At 40.9% G+C, this 19,882-nt stretch overlaps 1 protein-coding gene across 1 annotated transcript in view; it reads right to left on the reverse strand.

The window, feature by feature from the left end:
• Window positions 1-2,950: 2,950 nt before the first annotated feature.
• The window catches only part of SEL1L3 (SEL1L family member 3), a 47,961-nt gene continuing 31,029 nt past the window's right edge, over window positions 2,951-19,882 (reverse strand). Inside the window, exons 11-25 of the mRNA XM_069977491.1 lie at window positions 19,591-19,790; window positions 19,014-19,193; window positions 17,955-18,074; window positions 15,967-16,107; window positions 13,315-13,377; window positions 12,512-12,688; window positions 10,671-10,798; window positions 10,470-10,553; window positions 9,900-9,990; window positions 9,116-9,200; window positions 8,699-8,808; window positions 8,413-8,540; window positions 6,926-7,028; window positions 6,773-6,836; window positions 2,951-4,672 (exon numbers count right to left, since the gene is read on the reverse strand). Coding sequence (XP_069833592.1) covers window positions 4,515-4,672; window positions 6,773-6,836; window positions 6,926-7,028; window positions 8,413-8,540; window positions 8,699-8,808; window positions 9,116-9,200; window positions 9,900-9,990; window positions 10,470-10,553; window positions 10,671-10,798; window positions 12,512-12,688; window positions 13,315-13,377; window positions 15,967-16,107; window positions 17,955-18,074; window positions 19,014-19,193; window positions 19,591-19,790 — 1,832 coding nt within the window. The 3' untranslated portion in view covers window positions 2,951-4,514. The remainder of the gene's footprint in view (window positions 4,673-6,772; window positions 6,837-6,925; window positions 7,029-8,412; window positions 8,541-8,698; window positions 8,809-9,115; window positions 9,201-9,899; window positions 9,991-10,469; window positions 10,554-10,670; window positions 10,799-12,511; window positions 12,689-13,314; window positions 13,378-15,966; window positions 16,108-17,954; window positions 18,075-19,013; window positions 19,194-19,590; window positions 19,791-19,882) is intronic.

Here is a 19,882-nt window from a genome sequence, read left to right on the forward strand (position 1 = left end):
GGTACGTCCTATGTCCTCACTTGCACTTCAAAGCGGGGCCGCGCGGCGGCCCCGCTTTGTAGTGCCGCGATCCCGGGTGCCGCGAGTAGCCCGGGACCGCTGCTATTAGCGGGCACGGTCTGATCGCCGTGCCCGCTAATTAGCTAATCGGAGGCAGCTGTCAAAGTTGACAGCTGCCTCCGATTACCGGAGGCAACGTTTCCCTGGTGTCTAGTGGAGGAGATCGCTCCTCCGGGACCTTGTCCCGGAGGAGCGATCTCCGTTACTGATGCGGCCGGGGACGCGTCCAAGATGGCGCCGTCCTCGGCTCGGCACTCGTTCGTTTTCGGCTGCAGCAGCCGAAAGCAAACGAGTGCCGATCTCATGGATCTCTGCAGCAGATCTATGCTGCAGAGATCTCAATGAGAGATCACAGTGTATATACTAGAAGTCCCCCAGGGGGGCTTCTAGTATATGTGTAAAAAAAAAAAAAAAAGTGTTGTTAATAGTAAAAAGCCCCCTCCCCTAATAAAAGTCTGAATCACCCCCCTTTTCCCAGGTTTTAAATAAAAGTAAACAAATAAATAAATAAACATGTTTGCTATCGCCGCGTGCGTAATCGCCCGAACTATTAATTAATCACATTCCTGATCTCGTACGGTAAACGGCGTCAGCGCAAAAAAATCCCAAAGTGCAAAATTGCGCATTTTTGGTCGCATCAAATCCAGAAAAAATTTAATATAAAGCGATCAAAAAGTCGTATATGCGCAATCAAGGTACCGATAGAAAGATCACATCATGGCGCAAAAAATGACACCTCGCACAGCCCCATAGACCAAAGGATAAAAGTGCTATAAGCCTGGGAATGGAGCGATTTTAAGGAACGTATATTGGTTAACAACGGTTTGAATTTTTTACAGGCCATCAGATACAATATAAGTTATACATGTTATATATCGTTTTAATCGTAACGACTTGAGGAACATGCATAACAAGTCAGTTTTACCCCAGGGCGAATGGCGTAAAAACACATTTCCCCCAAATAAAAGAAATGCGTTTTTTTTTTCAATTTCACCACACTTTGAATTTTTTTCTGGTTTCGCAGTGTACTTTATGCAAAAATTCAGCCTGTAATTGCAAAGTACAATTAGTGACGCAAAAAATAAGGGGTCATGTGGGTTTCTAGGTGGAAAAATGCAAGTGCTATGACCTTTTAAACACAAGGAGGAAAAACCGAAAACGTAAAAACGAAAATGGGCCATGTCCTTAAAGGGTTAAAGGCTATGGACACCAAAATATTCTTAGTTTTATTATCTACAGCCTCAACTGTTTGCTATGTGAGTTCTGTGTTCTCTGTACATTATATATAGCCTGGGTCAGCCTGGGTCATTCTCCTTGTAGCATTCCTTGTATGTGCTCAACTATCTATCTACAGCCTGTGTGAGCTGCCCTCCTAGGATTCTCTCCCCACTGTCTTAGGAATGCTTGTTTCTGAAAACTAATGACTACATAGTAGGACATTTCTAATGAAGACAAAAAATTTTACAAATAAATTAGTGCAAACTTTATGCTTTAGGCTTTATTACACCAATGTCACTGCTGTTTTCCAGGAGTTGCCAGGCGAGTTTAGTACTTCTATTTTTTTATTCTTACATGCACCAAATCTTAAAGGCATGTTGTGCACAGAGCAGAAGGAAATGCAGAGGGGATCATGTGACTGCTGAAGGCTATGTAATTCTGACATAACCCGATCTAGCTGATGCCTGCCCCTTTCTAGATATGGCCTGAAATTCATAAAAAAGCCAGCCTCTTTCTGCTATACACATGCACAGCTCTCACAGTTGGCCTGGCAAATGAAAGTAAGTGCTCACAACTGTATAGGAGCAGGAAATCTGGTGGGCTGGTGGCCCCCCTCACAGGACTCTACTATTTATATTTATAGCAAAAGTATTATTACTGCAAGATGCAAAGTGGGCACAAGGCGACTGCAAGGGACAACAGTCTTCTCCATAGTCTGTTACAAGCAGTCCATTGGATTAGTGCACTGCTTTGGTTAGGAAGTGCAATGCTAAAATTGCATGCCATTGCTCATGGGAGATGCAGAAATGGTGTCTTTATGGAGACTGGTCAGGAAAGAGTCATTATGAGGTGCAAGGTGTCAGTCACCTTCAGGTACTGTAGCTAAAAAGTTGTTAATGCCAAATCTGCATCCCATCAATAGAAGCCCCGAGTGGGCCACAGATCGTGGTGGAGACTGATAAGAGATATATGTCATATTATACTTGTCACAAAACAAATATGAAAGCCTTCACAAACCAACCATAAAGACAAGTTGTTCATAAAACAAGGTTTAAGATGATTTACCATCATATGATGTAGTGGCTCAATTCCAGAAGTGTAGCTCTCCTGCACCCGGGGCAAAGATTCAATTTGGTGCCTCCACTCCCCCCCCCCCCCCCCCCCCCCCCCACACACACACACTTGTGTGCGCAGTAAGCACAGGGGGGGCCTTAGTGTCCCTTCACTATTTTTTTTATTGTCTAAACAGGCCAATACCTTCCTGTGTTATACGGACAGAAATCAGCTGATGAACGACCAGCTAATCATTTTTTTTTTAATACAAGAAACCATAGTTTGTAAGTCACACATCTTCTCATGTAATAGGGGATGTGTGGCTGAGAAAGGATGTAAGCAAAGCACTGCATGATTATCTACCTACGTGATTATCAAGCCTGTTATTAGGCTCTGTAAATGAGCACTGATCAATGAGATCATTTACATCAAACCTCTGCCTATGTGATATGGGGTTAATACATACTGCATCAAATGGTTTCATTGCACCATGAATTTTTCTTCAATATAAATATTGCTTGCTTTATGACCATTAAATCTACATAGACTGTAGTTTTATACGATCATTGGGAAAGATAATCAGTACTCTTCTTCCTCTGATAATAATGTCTACTTAGAATTATTTTAGTTAATTTCTTTATTTTCTTACATGTCTATAAAATTGCCTGCAATTTTTCTTTATCAATTTCCTCCTAAATTAAACAGAAATGTTCCTTCATATATATTAAAATTCATTGAAATGATGAACCTTATACAGTCCACTGAGTGGTGACTCAGTATATTACATTGATAGAGTATACCACATTGCCAAGTTTTGTTCTTGTCCATAAGTTCACTTACAGGGTAGTACAGGGTAACACAACCATCTGTTTTGTAGATGGTGATTCAATTTTAGACACAAGCTGTCAAAGAAGGGGGGAACCCATTAGGTAATGTCACCTACATGGTGCCATTTTAGATTCAATTTGATATTTTCAAATGGGAAGGTACGCATCAAACTGGTAGTGTCACAGTTGGCAAAACTTACAAAATAACAAGAAATGGGTTTTATCACCAATAAATGAAAAACTGATATGCATGTTGCAACATTGCCCACTGTTCTGGACTCATTTAGCAATGTTGGCTTTTATTGGAGACACTGTGCAGCCATTTGACAACATGGATGGCTAATTTAACCCATGCACAATGATCGTGACATAGCCCCACCTTTCTATGGCTCGCAAGGCTCACTTCCAAGATGGGGAATTTCAGGAAGTGAGCCCTTTAACCCTTAGCTGTACCAAGACATTGCTGTATGTCTCAGTGTAGCACTGGCAGTATAATGGGAGATCGGGAGCGGACCTCCCATTAAACCAGGCAGCTCTCTGTTACTATGTGTAGTAGAAGGGCACCGCTTCATGCCAGCAAGGCCTGATTGCCGCATGAGCATTGTTTAACCTGGAAACAGGCTCTAAGGGGCTTTAAAACTGGTACCTGATGGTCCGATAACAATTGCTGGTGTCCAGTTCTTCTGCCTGTCAAATCTCACCATGCATTTTATGCAAAAATAAAGGTTTCATTACAAAGTAAATTTAATTTCACAAAAATTACTTTTATGATGGAAAAATAAAGGAGTTGTGAATTTTGGAATGCAAGGAGCCAAAAAGGAAAATGCAAAAATAAAACATCGCTGTGTCCTCTAAATGTTAACACTTAAAGATGGTGGATGGAATAATAAAAACATTGTGCAGACCCTATGGCCAATTTTGTAGTTTCACATAAAATCAATGTTTTACCATGAAAATAAGTAAAGTTATGTTAATATAAGACACACCATTGTTTTTTTGTTCTCTACCAGTTTGATTATAAAACGCCTATTTTCCCATTAGAAAAATGGAAGCCGGATCCAAGATTTTGGCATTCAATGGTGACATAGCCAAACAGCACTGCTTATGTCTAAAACTGGATCTCTTTGTGCCAAACCATTTCCACTCTGCTTTTGAGACACCTTGCATTTTGGTCAGTATCTGTAAGCCTAAACCAGGAGTGGGTCCAAAGTAGATATAGAGCTAAAAATATTTCAATTATTTTTTTTACAGTTTTTTCCCACTCCTGATTTTGGCTTAGAAATACTGACCAAAATATTGCTTTTGGACAGTGGACAGAATATAAGCCCTATACGTGATCATTTTATGTCCATGGTGTCATCTGGTCAAGCCTAGGTTTGTCTCTGAATGGGGTGGTACAAAACTGTTGCCAACAGATTCTTGAGTTTGCTCAGGTCTTGGAGTAGCATTGGGATTGTCTTCGGGTGGTGGAGAAACATAGGCACTGTGAACTCTTCTGGACTGCAAAAGGTTACCTGCAAAAAAATTATATAGAATGCTATAATTTATATAAAGTATTTTCTGTGCAAATGAATGGATACTAATGACATACGGTCCTGCTCTGAAATTGCTGAGCACCATGAAGGGGACTCTCATGGGCTAAATAGAAGCAGTCAGCGTCATCTAGTCTCCTTGTCACTTCTCTTATGGGTTAATCTAACAACAGGGCAAGCTTTTAAAAGTCTTTTGAATGTTCATGCATGTACTGTACACCCAATATATTATTTGCTATCTAAGTACAAGTAAAAGCTATAGAGTCAGCCTAAGATACTATCATGGGTTCAGCATGCCATTGACCTCCTGCTTTATCCTTGTTATCTCCAATTCTTCCAACCTGTCAGAGGTATCATTGAGCACCATTAAAATGTAGTTTGCCAGTAGTCAACACTGATAAAAGTGCAAATAAGACGGAGACTAAAATCCTGACAGAAGATGGATGGAACCGATATAAATATTTACTTGTGCATATCTACATCTAGTCTCTAGATAAAATGTTGGTGACCTGGGAAAACAAGGCAGATCATTGGTATGAACGTTTAGCCCCAATCACTGCCCAATGTAAATGTGCCCAGCGATCAAACATCAAATAACAGGCAATACCCATAAGGCCACTGCTTCAGCACCAATACTCTAGAGCAGGGGTATCTAACCACCGGTCCGCAGACCAGTATTGGGTTGTGGAGGCTTCAGTAATGGTCCGCCACTTAGCACACTCTGAAAAGTGAATGGCGATACACACAATGTACGCATCACCACTTAGGAACAGGAAATCCAGAGGAAAATCCCTGCTCTTGTATGGACATTTTGTGGCATACTATGTAATGTATGTACGGAAGCAAAAGACTCCCTCTTCTGCAGGTAATATGCAATTAAGTCATTTCATGACACAGTGCCTGTAGGAGACGACCTGCACAAACTGCAGGAGAAGGAGGGGGACCCAGTCAGCGCTGAAGGGGGGGGGGGGGGGGGGAGGTAAGTGGAATGTTTATTATTTTTGTGTTTGATACAGACTAGGGGCATTTGTGTGTGTGTGTGTGTGGGGGGGGATAACTGTAATACCAGGGGCATCATATGGGGTTACCAACTGTAACACCAAGGGCATCATGGTTGGGAGGCCTAACTACTGCAATAACAGGGGAAGAATAGGGGTTTTACTGCTGAACTACCAGAGGTAGCAAAGGGGGGTAAATTACTGCAATACAGGGGGTATCATAAGGGCTTAACTACTGCAATAACATGGACATCATGGTGGGGCTTACTACTGCAATACCAGAGGCATCGTAGAGGTTTACTACTGCAATACACGGGGTATCATGGGGTGGGGGGTTAAAGGAATAGTGCAGCGCTAAGAAATTATTTACAGAATAACACACATTACACAGTTATACAACTTTGTAATGTATGTTATGTCTGTGAATCGCCGCCTTCCCGTGTCCCACCTCCCCTGCCCGTGTACCCGGAAGTGTTGGTGCATTATACATTACCTGATCCGTGTCGCGCATGTCCTCCATCTTGTGCCAAACGTCATCTTCGAACGGACGAATCGCTGCCACCGTCCTTCCTCTGCCACGTCATAACTGTGCTCAGCCGCGATTGGCGGTAATGGTAGGTAATGTATAATGCACCAACACTTCCGGGTACACGGGAGGGGGTGGTGGGACACGGGAAGGGGGCGATTCACAGACATAACATACATAACAAAATTGTATAACTTTGTAATGTGTGTTATTCTGTGAAAAATTTCTTAGCGCCGCACTAACCCTTTAATCTACTACAATACCAAGGGGAACTTTGGGGGGGGGAGGTGTAGGGGTTAAAACCAATACTAGAGGAGCAAGGAATCAGGGGTGCAACACTTTCAAATTATACCTACCTACATTCAAATTATAAACATCTTAATTAAATTATACTAAACTCCAACCTTCTTCATAACCCGCCCCCATATGACCAAAGCCCTGGCCCCGGCGGAAGGGCTAAAGCTGGTCTCCGGAGGAAGAAAAGTTTGGGAATCACGGTCCTAGAGGATGCAAATGAGATAGGGCACAAGAGGCAAATATAATTTGATGCTGCCTCACCTTGAAGAGTATATAGACACTGTAATATGAAAGTAGCCAGTATGATAGACACCAGTACACGAACCTGAAAAAGATGAACAACAGTTATACAGACTGTAAAATAACTTTTCACAGTTACACATTATTGTAAATGGGAGCAGTTGTAAGCAGTACCAAATAAGAGTTGAGTATGAAATGGCAAGTGTCAGTCAGCTGCAGGTAAAGCAGCACCAGTGTGCAGGGACTAATAGTCTCATCGCTGCTCTGATTCTGACATCTGCAAAAGGGAAAATATATGGAAATGTTATTTATACAGGTATACGTTTATTAACAATAATATAACGGAAACAGGATTATAGGAACAGGTAGTACATCTACCAGGGCGATTAACACGAGGATGCCACAATCCAAAGTTATCCCCTAGGGTAACTAGCTGGTCAGTGTGGGTTTCCATACCAATTATAACAGTGGTGACTGGAGGGCAATGTGCATGCACATCCATTCTCCCAGGAGAAAGACCCCCACCAATCAGCTAGTTATCTCCAATCCATAGCTTGGGATTGTGGGATAGCATCTCTGCATGAAGCTAGTGGCATCTGGAGGTATGGTATAGTAGGGGCCCAAAGATTCTATGGCTTTGTACAACCTTTATATAATGAGAAAATCCAAACAGGTTCCAATGGATGATTTATTATGTAAACAACACACAGAGTTGAGATTCTGCGACATGCATGAAGTCTTAGTTCCTAAATTACTGGCTAAACATACTAATACTTCATTTCTTAAGGGGGTACTTGAGAGGAAAAAAAAAAATCAAATCAAATTTTGACAGATTATACAGATTTGTAAATTAATCTGCTTAATAATCTTGTCTTCCAAAACTTATCAGCTGCTGTATCTCCTGCATGCAGTGGTGTATTCTTTCCAATCTGACTCCTTTCTGCTGCCACCTCTGTCTGTGACAGGAACTATCCACAGTAGTAATAAACGAATAAAAGAAACCTCACCTGCTTAGGACAGCTCCTGTCACAGACACAGGTGGCAGCAGAAAGCATCATGTCACACTGGAAAGAATACACCATTTTCTGCAGGACATACAGCAGCTAATAAGTCCTGGAACACTTGAGATTTTCAATTAGAAGTAATTTACAAATCTCTAAACTTTCTGATACCAGTTAATTTAAAAAAAAAAAAAAATTGTCCTCCGAATTGCACCTTTAAGTATTCTTAATTCTTAGTTTGCTTGCAGGTTCTTACATTTTAGCAAAAAAATCATCGCCACAGTAGGCCCCTCCGTGATGTCATTGCTGCATAGGTCCCGCAAGTTGTCAATGACTATGACATCACATAGGGGCGGAGTCTACAACACTGTTATGGGCGTGGCTATGTGGCACTTTGGCTGAGAAGCCCCGCCCAGGTGGCACAATCCGCAGATGATAAAAGATCACTTTTTACTTGAACAAGAACCATGACATATGATATAAAATAAGGTATGAAAACTGCAAAATGTACCCTTTACACCTGTATAGAGAAGTCATAATGCAGAAAGGGGGTGACAGTGTCACTTTAAGCTAAGTTGTAAAACAAGAGTAATAAGAGCTCTATAGAACTTGAAGCGATGGTTTATCATGTGCATCAGAACACAAGCCCCATAACTGTACCTTTCATAGAGTTGGATCGCCAGGGAATTGTTGTTCAGATATAAGGATGTCTCGATTTTCAGGTATCTCAACAAATACTCGGGTATATTGATTCCTTCTTGAGCCATCTGAGCTAGATTGAAAAAGCCCTAGAAAGACATAAAGAACAAAGTCCACAAGGAAAAGTCCACATAGAAAATATACAAGATAGGGACCAAATGTAAAGACTGTGAAATATTCTGTTGTGTGATTTCCCGCAGAAATCGCTGCCAAAAAAGGCATAAGTCACATTAGACAGTTTGTTTACCTGAGATTCGCCTTGTATTGCTGCCTGTGTGTACATCTTCATTGAAAGTTCCAGGTCTTTCAGCTGATTTTTGCCACCGTAATAATACAAGTCACCCATCTTCAATAACGCTATAAACGAGATATGCTTTTACTAGCATACATTAAAATATCTGTACATGACTTCTTAGAATATCATAAGTGACAGGATTGAGTTGGATGAGATATTGATGAATGAATATATGGATGAATATATAGCACCATCTCCTGGCCAATAGATGGTGCTGCACTTCAACAATAAAAATGAGCCTTTTTGTAATAAATTATTTTACAAATACAAACAGTGCTGTTTTGCTACAGAAAAATTATTTTCTATTACTGTTCCAGGAAAAATACAGCACTAAAAAGGAATGTGCTGAAATATAGAATAGAGACGTACCGTAATTAGAAGGATTGTGCTGATGTACAGACAAGTTATAATATCTCCACATGCAAATATCTCCAAAAGGTGTAGCGGACAGTGCCTAAAAAAAACAGTATAAGTAATTACAAACCTTTAACAAAAAAAAACAATATATGAACATGGGTTTTCTTTTCTCAGGTGGGCAATAATTTATCTCTTTATCGAAATCAAGACGTTCCATTTGATGCCATATTATGGTGGCAGCACACAGTGTAGGGATTTTATGAACATGCATATGATAGGGATGGGGAACCTTCGGATCGCCAGCTGTTGTAAAGCTACATTTGTCATCATGGCCGGACAACCAAAGATATGTCTTTGGCTGCCCAGGTATGATAGGAATTCTAGTTTTGCATAAGCTGTAGTGACGAAGCTTCCCCATCACTGCTCTATGCCAATGGCTCTCAACCTGTGGCTCTCCATTAGTAAAGATAGTTGGCTATTACTTTAGTTTCTGCTTCTCTAATTACATTGCAGTTCACTGCAAGGTTTCATAATTTATACATTTTTAAAAGGTCTGTCCAGAATGAGAAAAATGTTGGTGCTTTCTTTCACAAATATCATCATACCAGTCCATGGGTTGTGTCTAGTATTGCATCTCAGCTCCACTACAAAGAAAAGTACTGAGCAGCGTTGCCATTCACAACCTGTGGACAAGCATGGTAATGTTTCTGAAAAAAAAAATAACTTTTTTTTTTTCACCCAACCAGCTAGACTAGAGAACAAAATGATGCAGTAAAAAAAACAAAAAGATACATACTAAATGCTCATCACAAAGATAGGCTACATTTGTCTGCGACGACTCCACTCCGGCTTCTGCAGTCAAGATGAAATTAAGGAAAGCCTCATCTCTGCAATAAATCAGGAAGAATTTAGAACTAAGCAATGTTATGTTATTAAGAATTTCATGAATAAGATACAAGTTATACTAAATCAGATTCTGCTCCACTCCACCACTCCATGTTCTTGTTCAACAGGACACATCCAATTTGAAAGGGCATGGTATGACATAAGACTAAAGGGTCAGCTTTTTTCGCCAAGAAACTGGGACACTGCAGCCAATCACTCTCCTCGTCGGTCATGTGTTTTTGACCACTGAGGTCAGTGACTGACTAAGACAGTGTCCCATTTACAGTGACATCACCAGAGCCACTGATGAAGTGGCAACAGTGCTGGACTAGGATTGGACGGAGGGGCAGATATAGCTTCATTTTATTATTCCTACTACCGTTCCCTGTTTCTAGGCATTTTTTTCCATTAGTTCAGAAAACCCCATTAATTTGCATCCCCTGTGTAAATTGACTTTGAAATACTTATACATATGACTTACAGGGCACCATCCAGGTAGGCGTTTATAGCTTTCCTAATGATAAGTCCAATGTTTCCATTCTGCTCTGCAACAAATTTTGCCAACCTACCAGAAAATAAATAATACAGTGTAATGTTTTACTGTAAAAAATTTCATCCCAAGAAAAGGTATCACAGTAGGGATCACCGTATGAAAGCGGTATATGCCAGAGTTAATGCTTACAGTATTGCAGTTCTTGGATCTCTCTGGACACCTTCCAATATTCCAGTGATTAAATAGTGTGCTATGTTGATAGAAGCCTCAATGTGGCCGCCTTCAGAAGCTTTTATCATGAATTCATAGGCTCGAGTCTGGAAGAGAATTTAAATATATACACATACATATACACACACACACATATATATTATACACACACACACACATATACATATTTTTTTTTTAATTGATAAAGTGGAAAAGGTTTCAAAACATATAGTGGATCAACAGCGTATCCCTGTCCTACTTGACTTGGACTATATGGTCAAAATGAATGTACATCTAATTTTTATGTACTCCAGCCAGTGTCTCCCCAGCTAAATATTTAAGTATAGCATACCATTTTAAAGCTTCTATAGTCATTATCCAACTTGTGAATATACTGTAGATGTAATTTTGTATTGGTACATAGGCATAGCCTGTATCACACTCCAGAGCTACAGTTTTGAAGGCTGGTATTGGTCAATAAGTCTTTCAACAGAATAATCTTGTCTAGCTCAGCTATGCTCTTTCGTAAGCCAGTAGTCCCTACACATACCCTACAAGGCCCCCCAAATGCCTACTTTTCCACAAACTTAGCCTCTTTTGTAGTATGTATTTAGTACAGTCCTACCAAAATCCGGATTTGTGTAGAGGCTATACTTCCCAATCTGCAGTGTTCTGTATCCATATCCCAGCCTAAAGTAGTTGTGCGGCTGAGGAGTACCTTACTACCTGTAAATGGCTGTGTTTGGATATCGTATATTTATTGTACTATACTGTATGTACTGTTATTTTAATTCTTACACTCACTGCTATACAGTATACACTGGGGTATATTGCCAGTGCAAGGGTTAATTTTTTGGTATGGCAGTAAGATGGTTTGTGGGAATTTTTTTTTTGCAGTTGAGGGGGCTGCTTTTATCTATTTTCATGTGTCTGTAGTGGGTCTGCATCTTGCCATTGCGGTGAGCTGTTGCATTTTTCTGTGTTTTTGTGAGTAAGATGATTTGGTCACATATTTTTTTTTTTAAACCAATGAGAGTGACCCTAGCCCACAACATAAAACCAGTCTGAACCTGGCTTTAGCCACAGCACATGTTTGTTAGCTGAGTCCCTAATCAGTCAGGTATTTAGGTTAAGTATTCTAGTATCTCGTGTACAGTATTTAGTTTATAGTATAGCCAAGGAGAGACAGGTAAACAGCAATAGCGTTCTAAGACCAAGTCCCAGCTTCCTTGTGTTGCCTCTGAGCTCAACCTGACAGTGATGTTTCTAGAAAGTCTAGAAAGGTCAAGCTGAGGGAAAAGATTTTACCTCCAGAAACTGAACCTACTGTCCAAGTCAAGTGTTGCTGAAGAGCCTGCAAGAAGGACAAGCTGCAAGCAGAGAGAACTTGCCTCTAAGAGCCCTTGAACCAGTGAGTAGATCAAGCTACAAGTAAGTTTGCTTCTGAGAGCCCCTGAGTTGACTCCAGCACATCCTAAAGCTGGAACAAGCAAGTTACTGCTACCAGTCCAGGCTTTGTGGATAAAGTCAAGTTTCTACAGTGTTTTGAAAGGGCCTCCAGAGGTAGCAATACCACCCTGACACATCAAAAGAACTACAACACCTAGAAAGCCTGCAACATAACACCAGTTGCCCGCTTGGTACCACAAATCCCTGGAGCATGTTATGTGCAGACATTCAGCTAGTACGGACTGCTAGGAGATTTTATAAAATGTTGAATAGTGAATGTAGCTAATTTCCGTTTACAGAAGTAATAGTAAAATGAAAATCTTCCTCTAATCTGCGTCTATGTAGAATAAAAAGGGTGAGGTCATACTCACTTCATTGGCACTGACTTCTCCTGGGTAGGTGCCGTGTAGATGCATCACTGCAAGGTTAAATGCTGCATCTGCATTCCCCTTCTCATAGGCTTTGCTCCAATAATTCACGGCTCTGACATAGTCTTTCCGGAAATTATGGTAATACCAACCTAAGCCATTCAGGGCTTCAACTTGTCCCTGGGTGCAAAGAGAAAAACAATCAACCATTGTTATAATCAATACACATTATGTAACTTTTTACTGCCGTCTAGTCTAGCCCTGATTTCCTGCTATTCAGAATCCAGGATTTCACGGATGCCAACAATGAGGAAGAAAATGTCTTCCTTATAAAGTCTACAACAATGCATTAATAAGATATAGACAACTAACTAAGACACAAACAGAGAGTACTAAGCCTTAAAGGGATATTACATGTGTGCATGAGGCTGAAAGGCTCCCATAAATGTAAGAAAAAGTTAGCCTTATAATTTTAGTTGGACCAGCCAATCATCTAGTAAGTATGGTGGTCTGTAAACGTTCCCGAGCAGATGAGAGACAAGCTGGCACCAGAGGAGTCTGGCAGCAGCTTACCCTCTTCTCTCTCTCCATCTTTCCAACACCTGAACGTTCAGCAGTGGTGAAGTATCATGTGTATGAAGGAAAGTTAGGCTGACAGCTATGACATGCATAGCCATTTAATAGTACTAGCAGAGTTATATCAAAGGGAAGGGCTTCACAGCGGTATAATGGTATAAATTCTTACTCTATGAAAAATAACATTCAATATTTGTAAAAATAATTATCTGCTTATATACCATCATTACCTTAGCTGCTGATTTCTTCATTAATTTTAAGGCCAGTTTCTCATTCTTTGGAACACCATCCCCCTAAAAAAAAAAAAGAAGGAAAACATGTAGACACCTCACTGCCTTTACAGTAAAGAATGCCCATTTGTGATGACAGTGAAACCTTCATTCCTCTAGAACAGCGCTTCTCAAACTGTGAGGTGTGCCTCACTGCTGAGGTGCAGCTCACAGTCTTGTGAGGCGCAGGGTCCCTGTCTGTGGCCGACATCGGCACACAGCAGGGACTCCAGGATTTGTCACCAGCGTTAAGCTGTGCGGCGCACATCCGCTCAGCTGACAGGGAGGCCCCGCGCACTTCCTCCAGCCGCCCTCTCAGCCTCCTCAGGGCGCCGCCATTTCTTTTTAATCTGGTGCACTGAGGCTCCGTACAGCCTCAGCGCACCGCTGCTCCTGATTGGCCCGCCCACCTGTCCATCACCGCCGGCGCCGAGCTCTCCCCCTGGGTTCCGAGTGACGAACAGTCACAGTGACAGGAGGATGGGAACCGGACGTCCGGGGGACATCACATGTGGAAAACAGGAGGAAGGTTAGGGGACATGTGTGTGGAAAAGGGGGAGAGGGGGATGTGTGTGGAAAAGGGGGAGAGGGGACATATGGAAAACGGGGAAAAGGGGGAGGGTCAGGTGGGGATGAGGGCCAGGTAATGTTGTGTGTCTGTGTGTGTGTGGGGGGGGGTGTCAGGTGAGGTAGTGTGTGTGTGTGTGGGGGGTGTCAGGTGAGGTAGTGTGTGTGTGTGTGGGGCGGGGTCAGGTTTTGTAGTTTGTGTGTAGAGGGGTCAGGTAAATTGCAGGCAGAGGGGGGAATTTAACTGAGGGATACAGCAGGTGCGTTATTACAATGTAGGGGGGCACAGCACTGGACATTACTACTATATGGCGGGTACAGCAGTAAGCATTATTACTATATGGGGCACAGCAGGAGGCATTATTATTGTATGAGGGTCACAGTCGGGACATTATTACTATATGGGGAAAAGCAGGGGATCTTACCCACAGGGGGCAACCCACATATTTAATCTGGGGGATTTAACTGTTTGCGGGGCACTACAGGGGAATTAACTATTTGTAGGTCACTAGTGGGGTTATTAACTGTTTGTGGGGCTCTAGTGGGGGAATTAACTATTTGTAAGGCACTATTGAAGGTATTAACTACTATAGGGGAGCTATTATGTGAATACCTACTACTTTGACAGTGCCAGGAACACTGCACATCTCTCTGACAGTGTCAGGAATGCCAAATGTACAGAAATGGGTTAAGAAGGGGAGAGGGAGCTACCACAGGAAGAGGAGGGTACGAGTGGAATCATACTAGTGTGTGTGTGTGTGTTATGGAGAAAGAAATGCTGCACTGTGGGGCTGGTATACAGCTGGAGCAGTATGTGGTAATGGGTTACTGCAGGTGGGGCAGTATGTATTTTCTGCACTGTGTTGGTGGTTTACTAAAGGTGAAGCAACATTTATTTCTGCACTTTGGTGTTGTTTTTAAGCTGCTCTGGGATATTATGTGCACTACATGGCGGTATCTGGCGCTTCATAGCTGTATATGTTTGTTGGTGAGGCCCGAGCATCAACATGGATTGCTGGGTGAGGCCCGAGAACAAAAAGTTTGAGAAGCACTGCTCTAGAACACAGGTGTCAAACATGCAGCCCTTTAACTTGCAAAACTACAATTTTCATCATGCCTGGATAGCCAAAGCTTTGCTAAAGTCAATATACAGTCAATGAATATCCACTAGGAATGAGCAAGCACGCTCTTTTGAGCACACCATTCGCTCGAGTATCAGGGTACTCAAAAGTACTGGAACGGCACTCGAAAAAGTCTCCTTTCCTCCTGATGTCCGGCTAACTTGCATTCTGTTAGCAGACAGGGAGAGGTGCTGGAGGAGGGACAGAGCAGGTGTAGGGCTTAGTGTGGTTAGGTAGGGAAGGTTCACCAAATCCCCAACAATCCTTTTCAGGACTAGCAGTCTGTCAGTGTGACAGAAAAAAATACAATCTTCCAGACAATATACAAGTATTAAAGGTAATACTGATACTGGTATACAGCTATAGGAAGTAATCCACAACTACTAAAAAGTTATTTTAAGGACTATAAGGACTAGTGTTATTCACTGTGTGATCCTAAAAATAAAGGATGTGATATACAGTATAGTATATAAGGTCTACTGAGTCTGATAGTTTTACATTGTAGTGGTGTACAGTGAGTATATGTCATTGAAAACTACTACAGTTTGCGTGATAGGAGTATACAGTAGAGTATACGCAGAAATCCACAACTACCCAAAAGTTCTTTTTAGTACTAGTGATATCCCTGTTTGACCCAGAAAAAAAGCATGTGACATACAGTAAAGTATACCAGTAAGGCTCGGACTGGCCTGCAGGCGATGAGGGGAATCCCCTGGTGGACCATGTTTTTGAATATGTTAAAAAAAAAACTGAAGCGTTTTGATCAGTTTTTTTATCCTTTTTTTTATAATAGAAGTCAATGGAAAAACAGATCAAAACGGATGTTTACAAATCCATCCTTATTTATGAAAATAAATTATTGCAAAAATGCAGTGTAAACCCAAGCCTAACTCTGAACCAGGTTAGCTATAGTGAAGCAACATACCTTAAATAACAGGACAGCATAGTCATACATCAACACCGGCTCTTCATTCTCCAGGGCTCCTCGCTCATACCACTCCATGGCTGCTCTGGTGTTCTTGGTTACACCTTGCTGTCCCCAGAAAAGCATCTGTGCCAGTCTGTGCTAAATGACAAAGCAAATATTGGCACCATTATCCTGTCTGTTTACATAATGGAGATACAAAAATATTATAATGTCCATTTCTGATACTACAACATGCTACTTCCTTTCAACATTGCAGTTTTTAAAAACCACACACTTTTTCTACCTAATGCCTTGAAATCCATGGGAGATCATTCCTAAAGGGGTATTCCCATCTGAAGTAGTTATTCCCTATGCACAGTATTCACAGGATAAGGTATAACTAAGAGATTACAAGGGTCTGACCACTAGGGCCTCCCCTGATCTCAAGAACAGCGAGCCCGAAATACCACTCATTCATTCTTTATGGAGCCGCCAGAGAAAAGGTATAACTGAGTTTTTTCAGGTGGAAACCAACATAGTTTCCTTACCAAAATATATGTATGTTTTTTGGCCGAAATGTATGTAAGTATGTTTTTTGGCCGTGTATTCACTGTGGGTTTTTTAGCACAGAATTTCGACTACTTAATTTACATTAAGAGCTCATCCACATGCTGTTAAAAAAAAAACAAAAAAAAAACACAGAAAATCCATTGAGAAATTGACAAGAGGTGTGGATTTGTGGAGGGGCAGGTGGAGAAGTAGGCTCATTACTTTGATGTTATTGTCTTTATTGTGTCTATTGTACAAAAGGCATGTGTTTTGTGCTGTTTGCAATAATAACTCTGTGTACCTGTCTTTGTAATAACCTGATATACCTGTAATTGTAATAACCTGGTGTATCTGTCAATGTAATACCCTCCTGTCATTGTAATAACCTGATGTACCTGTCATTGTAATAACCAGGTGTATGTGTCATTGTAATAACTTGGTGTACCTATCATTGTAATAACCTTGTGTACCTGTCATTGGTATACCTGTCATTGTAATAACCTGGTGTACCTATCATTGTTATACCTGTCATTGTAATACCCAGATGTACCTGTCATTGGAATAAATGTGTGCACCTGTCATTGTTATACCTGTCATTGAAATAACCTGGGGTACCTGTCATTTTAACAACCTGGGGGGAGATTTATCAAACTGGTGTAAAGTAGAATTGTCTTAGTTGCCCCTAGCAACCAATCAGATTCCACCTGTCATTTTCTAAAGAATCTGTGAGGAATGAAGGGTGGAATCTGATTGGTTGCTAGGGGCAACTAAGACAATTCTACTTTACACCAGTTTGATAAATCTCCCCTCTGGTGTACCTGTCATTGTAATAAACTGGTGTACTTGTTAGGCTAGGTTCACACTGTGTTTTTGAAATCTGTTTTTCATCCATTTTTTTTGCAAAAAAACATTGCAAAAACGGATGCATTAGTGTACATCCGTTTTGATCTGTTTTTCCATTGACTTCCATTATAACAAAAGAACGGATAAAAACAGATTTCAACACTACTTTTGTGTCCGTTAAAAGAAAACGGATCCGTGTCGACCCGTTTGGTTTTTTTTTATGATGGAAGTCACTGGAAAAACAGATCAAACGGATGCACACAAATGCATCCGTTTTTGCAATCTGCTTTTTATCTGGTTTTTGAAAAAGACAGATGAAAAAAAAAACAGATTGCAAAAACGCAGTTTGAACCTAGCCTTATTATAATACCTGTCATAAAAGATCTATTTTAATAAACCCACTTCACACATTACCTTTTCTAAAATTTTATCTATCTAGTCTGAAACAAGTAACATGTCACTACGACACAATCATTTCTCACTTCCCTCGCTATTTACATACAATGCTTGGGCTGAATGACGTATATGTGTTTTCCCCTAGTAAACAGATATGTTGGCTGACCCTACTATGACTTTCAGAATAGAAATAATAATAGTGTAAAAATCTTAGTTACCTGGGCATACACGTCTCCTCGTTCTGCATTTTGTTTAAGCCATAAAAATAGGTCATCGTTTTCTCTAGTCTGCTCCTTTAATACGTCTTCATCCATTAATCTTATGGTTTCTACAAATGCCTTAAAAAAAGATGTTTGAAGCATTAGCCATTACATGTATATAAACTGATAGAGTAAAGTCCCCTTCTAAATTTACGTTTAGTTGAACACCCCATGTCTGAACCAGCATATGTGCAACATTTTCCGGATGAAAAGAAACTCTGTAACCACCAACCCACCCCACCAAACCGCTAGTACCATCCGTTTGATGAGTAAATCCTTACCGGTCGAGTCTTTTAAAATGTGCCTTGGTTAGAGCAAATCTTTACCTTTAAACTTGCAGCACGGTGTCATACTGGTTTAGTCTAGAGTGTCTGTGCCCCAGGTCTGCAACGCCTCTCCTTTCTTCCTCCCTATCTTCCTCATCATTAGGAATGCCCCAGGCAGGATTTCTATTCATTGCTCGTATAAACAGTGCACTTGTGTCACTATGGCACGTTTGCACTGTTCAGACAGGTGATGAGTAGAAACCCTGCCTGGTTGCTAATGATGAGGAGGGTGGGGAGGAAGAAAGGAGGGGCGTCGCAGACCTGAGGCACAAGACACTCTAGGCCACCCCAGTATGACATTGTGCTGCAAGTTTAAAATATCATTTTTTGCTCTAACCAAGACACCAGGCACATTTTAAAAGACACAACTGGTAAGAATTTACTCATCAAACAGATGGTTCTAGGGGTTTGGTGGGGTGGGTTTGTTGTATACAGAGTCGCTTTAAAGAACGATAGAGCACATTATTGTGTTAGCCATCACTGTGGTTGGATAGAGAATAGAGTTCTTATATAAATCTTGGGTGACAACTTCACTCTTGGGGTTATATATAATACTATGATGAAAGGTTATTATAAAGGGTGCAGAATATTTTTCTCATTCATAATAATAACATCAGTGTTGGATAATTTTATTTCTTAATTCCTAGCTCACTTCTGACATGTCATAATATACAGATAGAAGGTCTCGTACTTGTTCTGTGTTTCTTTCTAATCGATCCTTTGGTGTCTTTTTTGCAACATTCATGTAGTAAAAGAAGGAAACATCTAGATCCAAATTATAATTGTCAATTCCTTGCAGGTGCTTATATCCAAGCTTCAGGATAGCAAGCCTATCATTTCCTTGTGCTCCCACCAGGCTGTAGAGGAGAGCCTAGAAATGGAGGAAGAACAAAACAGATCAACTACATCCCCAAATAAATAGTTCTTAGATCCTTTATAAATTTAAACTGTGGAAACTATTCGTCTAGATTTTCCTGAGAATTACATGAACAAATTTTGTCATCTATATTTTGGATACAAGTCCTGGCCTCACTGTAGTCCTAATGACCCAAACTGAAGGCATCTTAGGCTGAAAACACATGATCAGGTTGCATTGCAGTTACATTACGGTTCCATAGTAGGCAATGGAAGAATCTTATTGCAATTCTGGAAACTGCAATGCAACTATGGTGCCTTCAGTTTGGGTCAGTAGACCTGCGGTCGAGTCAGAAATGCACCTTTAGTATTTAAAATTGCCATAGGGAACTTCTTTGCATGATGGCACCTACCTCCCCTGGGTCAGCGGGTACACCAAGACCAATCTCATACATTATGCCAAGGAGGTAAGATGCTTTATGGTATCCACTGCAACTGGCATCCAGCAAATTGGGAACAGCATCCCTGAGGTTATGAACGCTATAAGAAAAATTCTTCATAGTTTTGTCGTATATATATTTTCCAAACTGGACAACTGGGTCATTAAGGAAATCTAAGGAAAAAAAAAAAAAAAAAAAGAAAGAAAATGGATAAAATAAGCAAACAAGTCAATATACAAAGCTGCTGAATAATATAAAAGATGGT

This window comes from Dendropsophus ebraccatus, chromosome 7 (genome assembly GCF_027789765.1).
Source record: "Dendropsophus ebraccatus isolate aDenEbr1 chromosome 7, aDenEbr1.pat, whole genome shotgun sequence".
Lineage (NCBI taxonomy): Eukaryota > Metazoa > Chordata > Amphibia > Anura > Hylidae > Dendropsophus > Dendropsophus ebraccatus.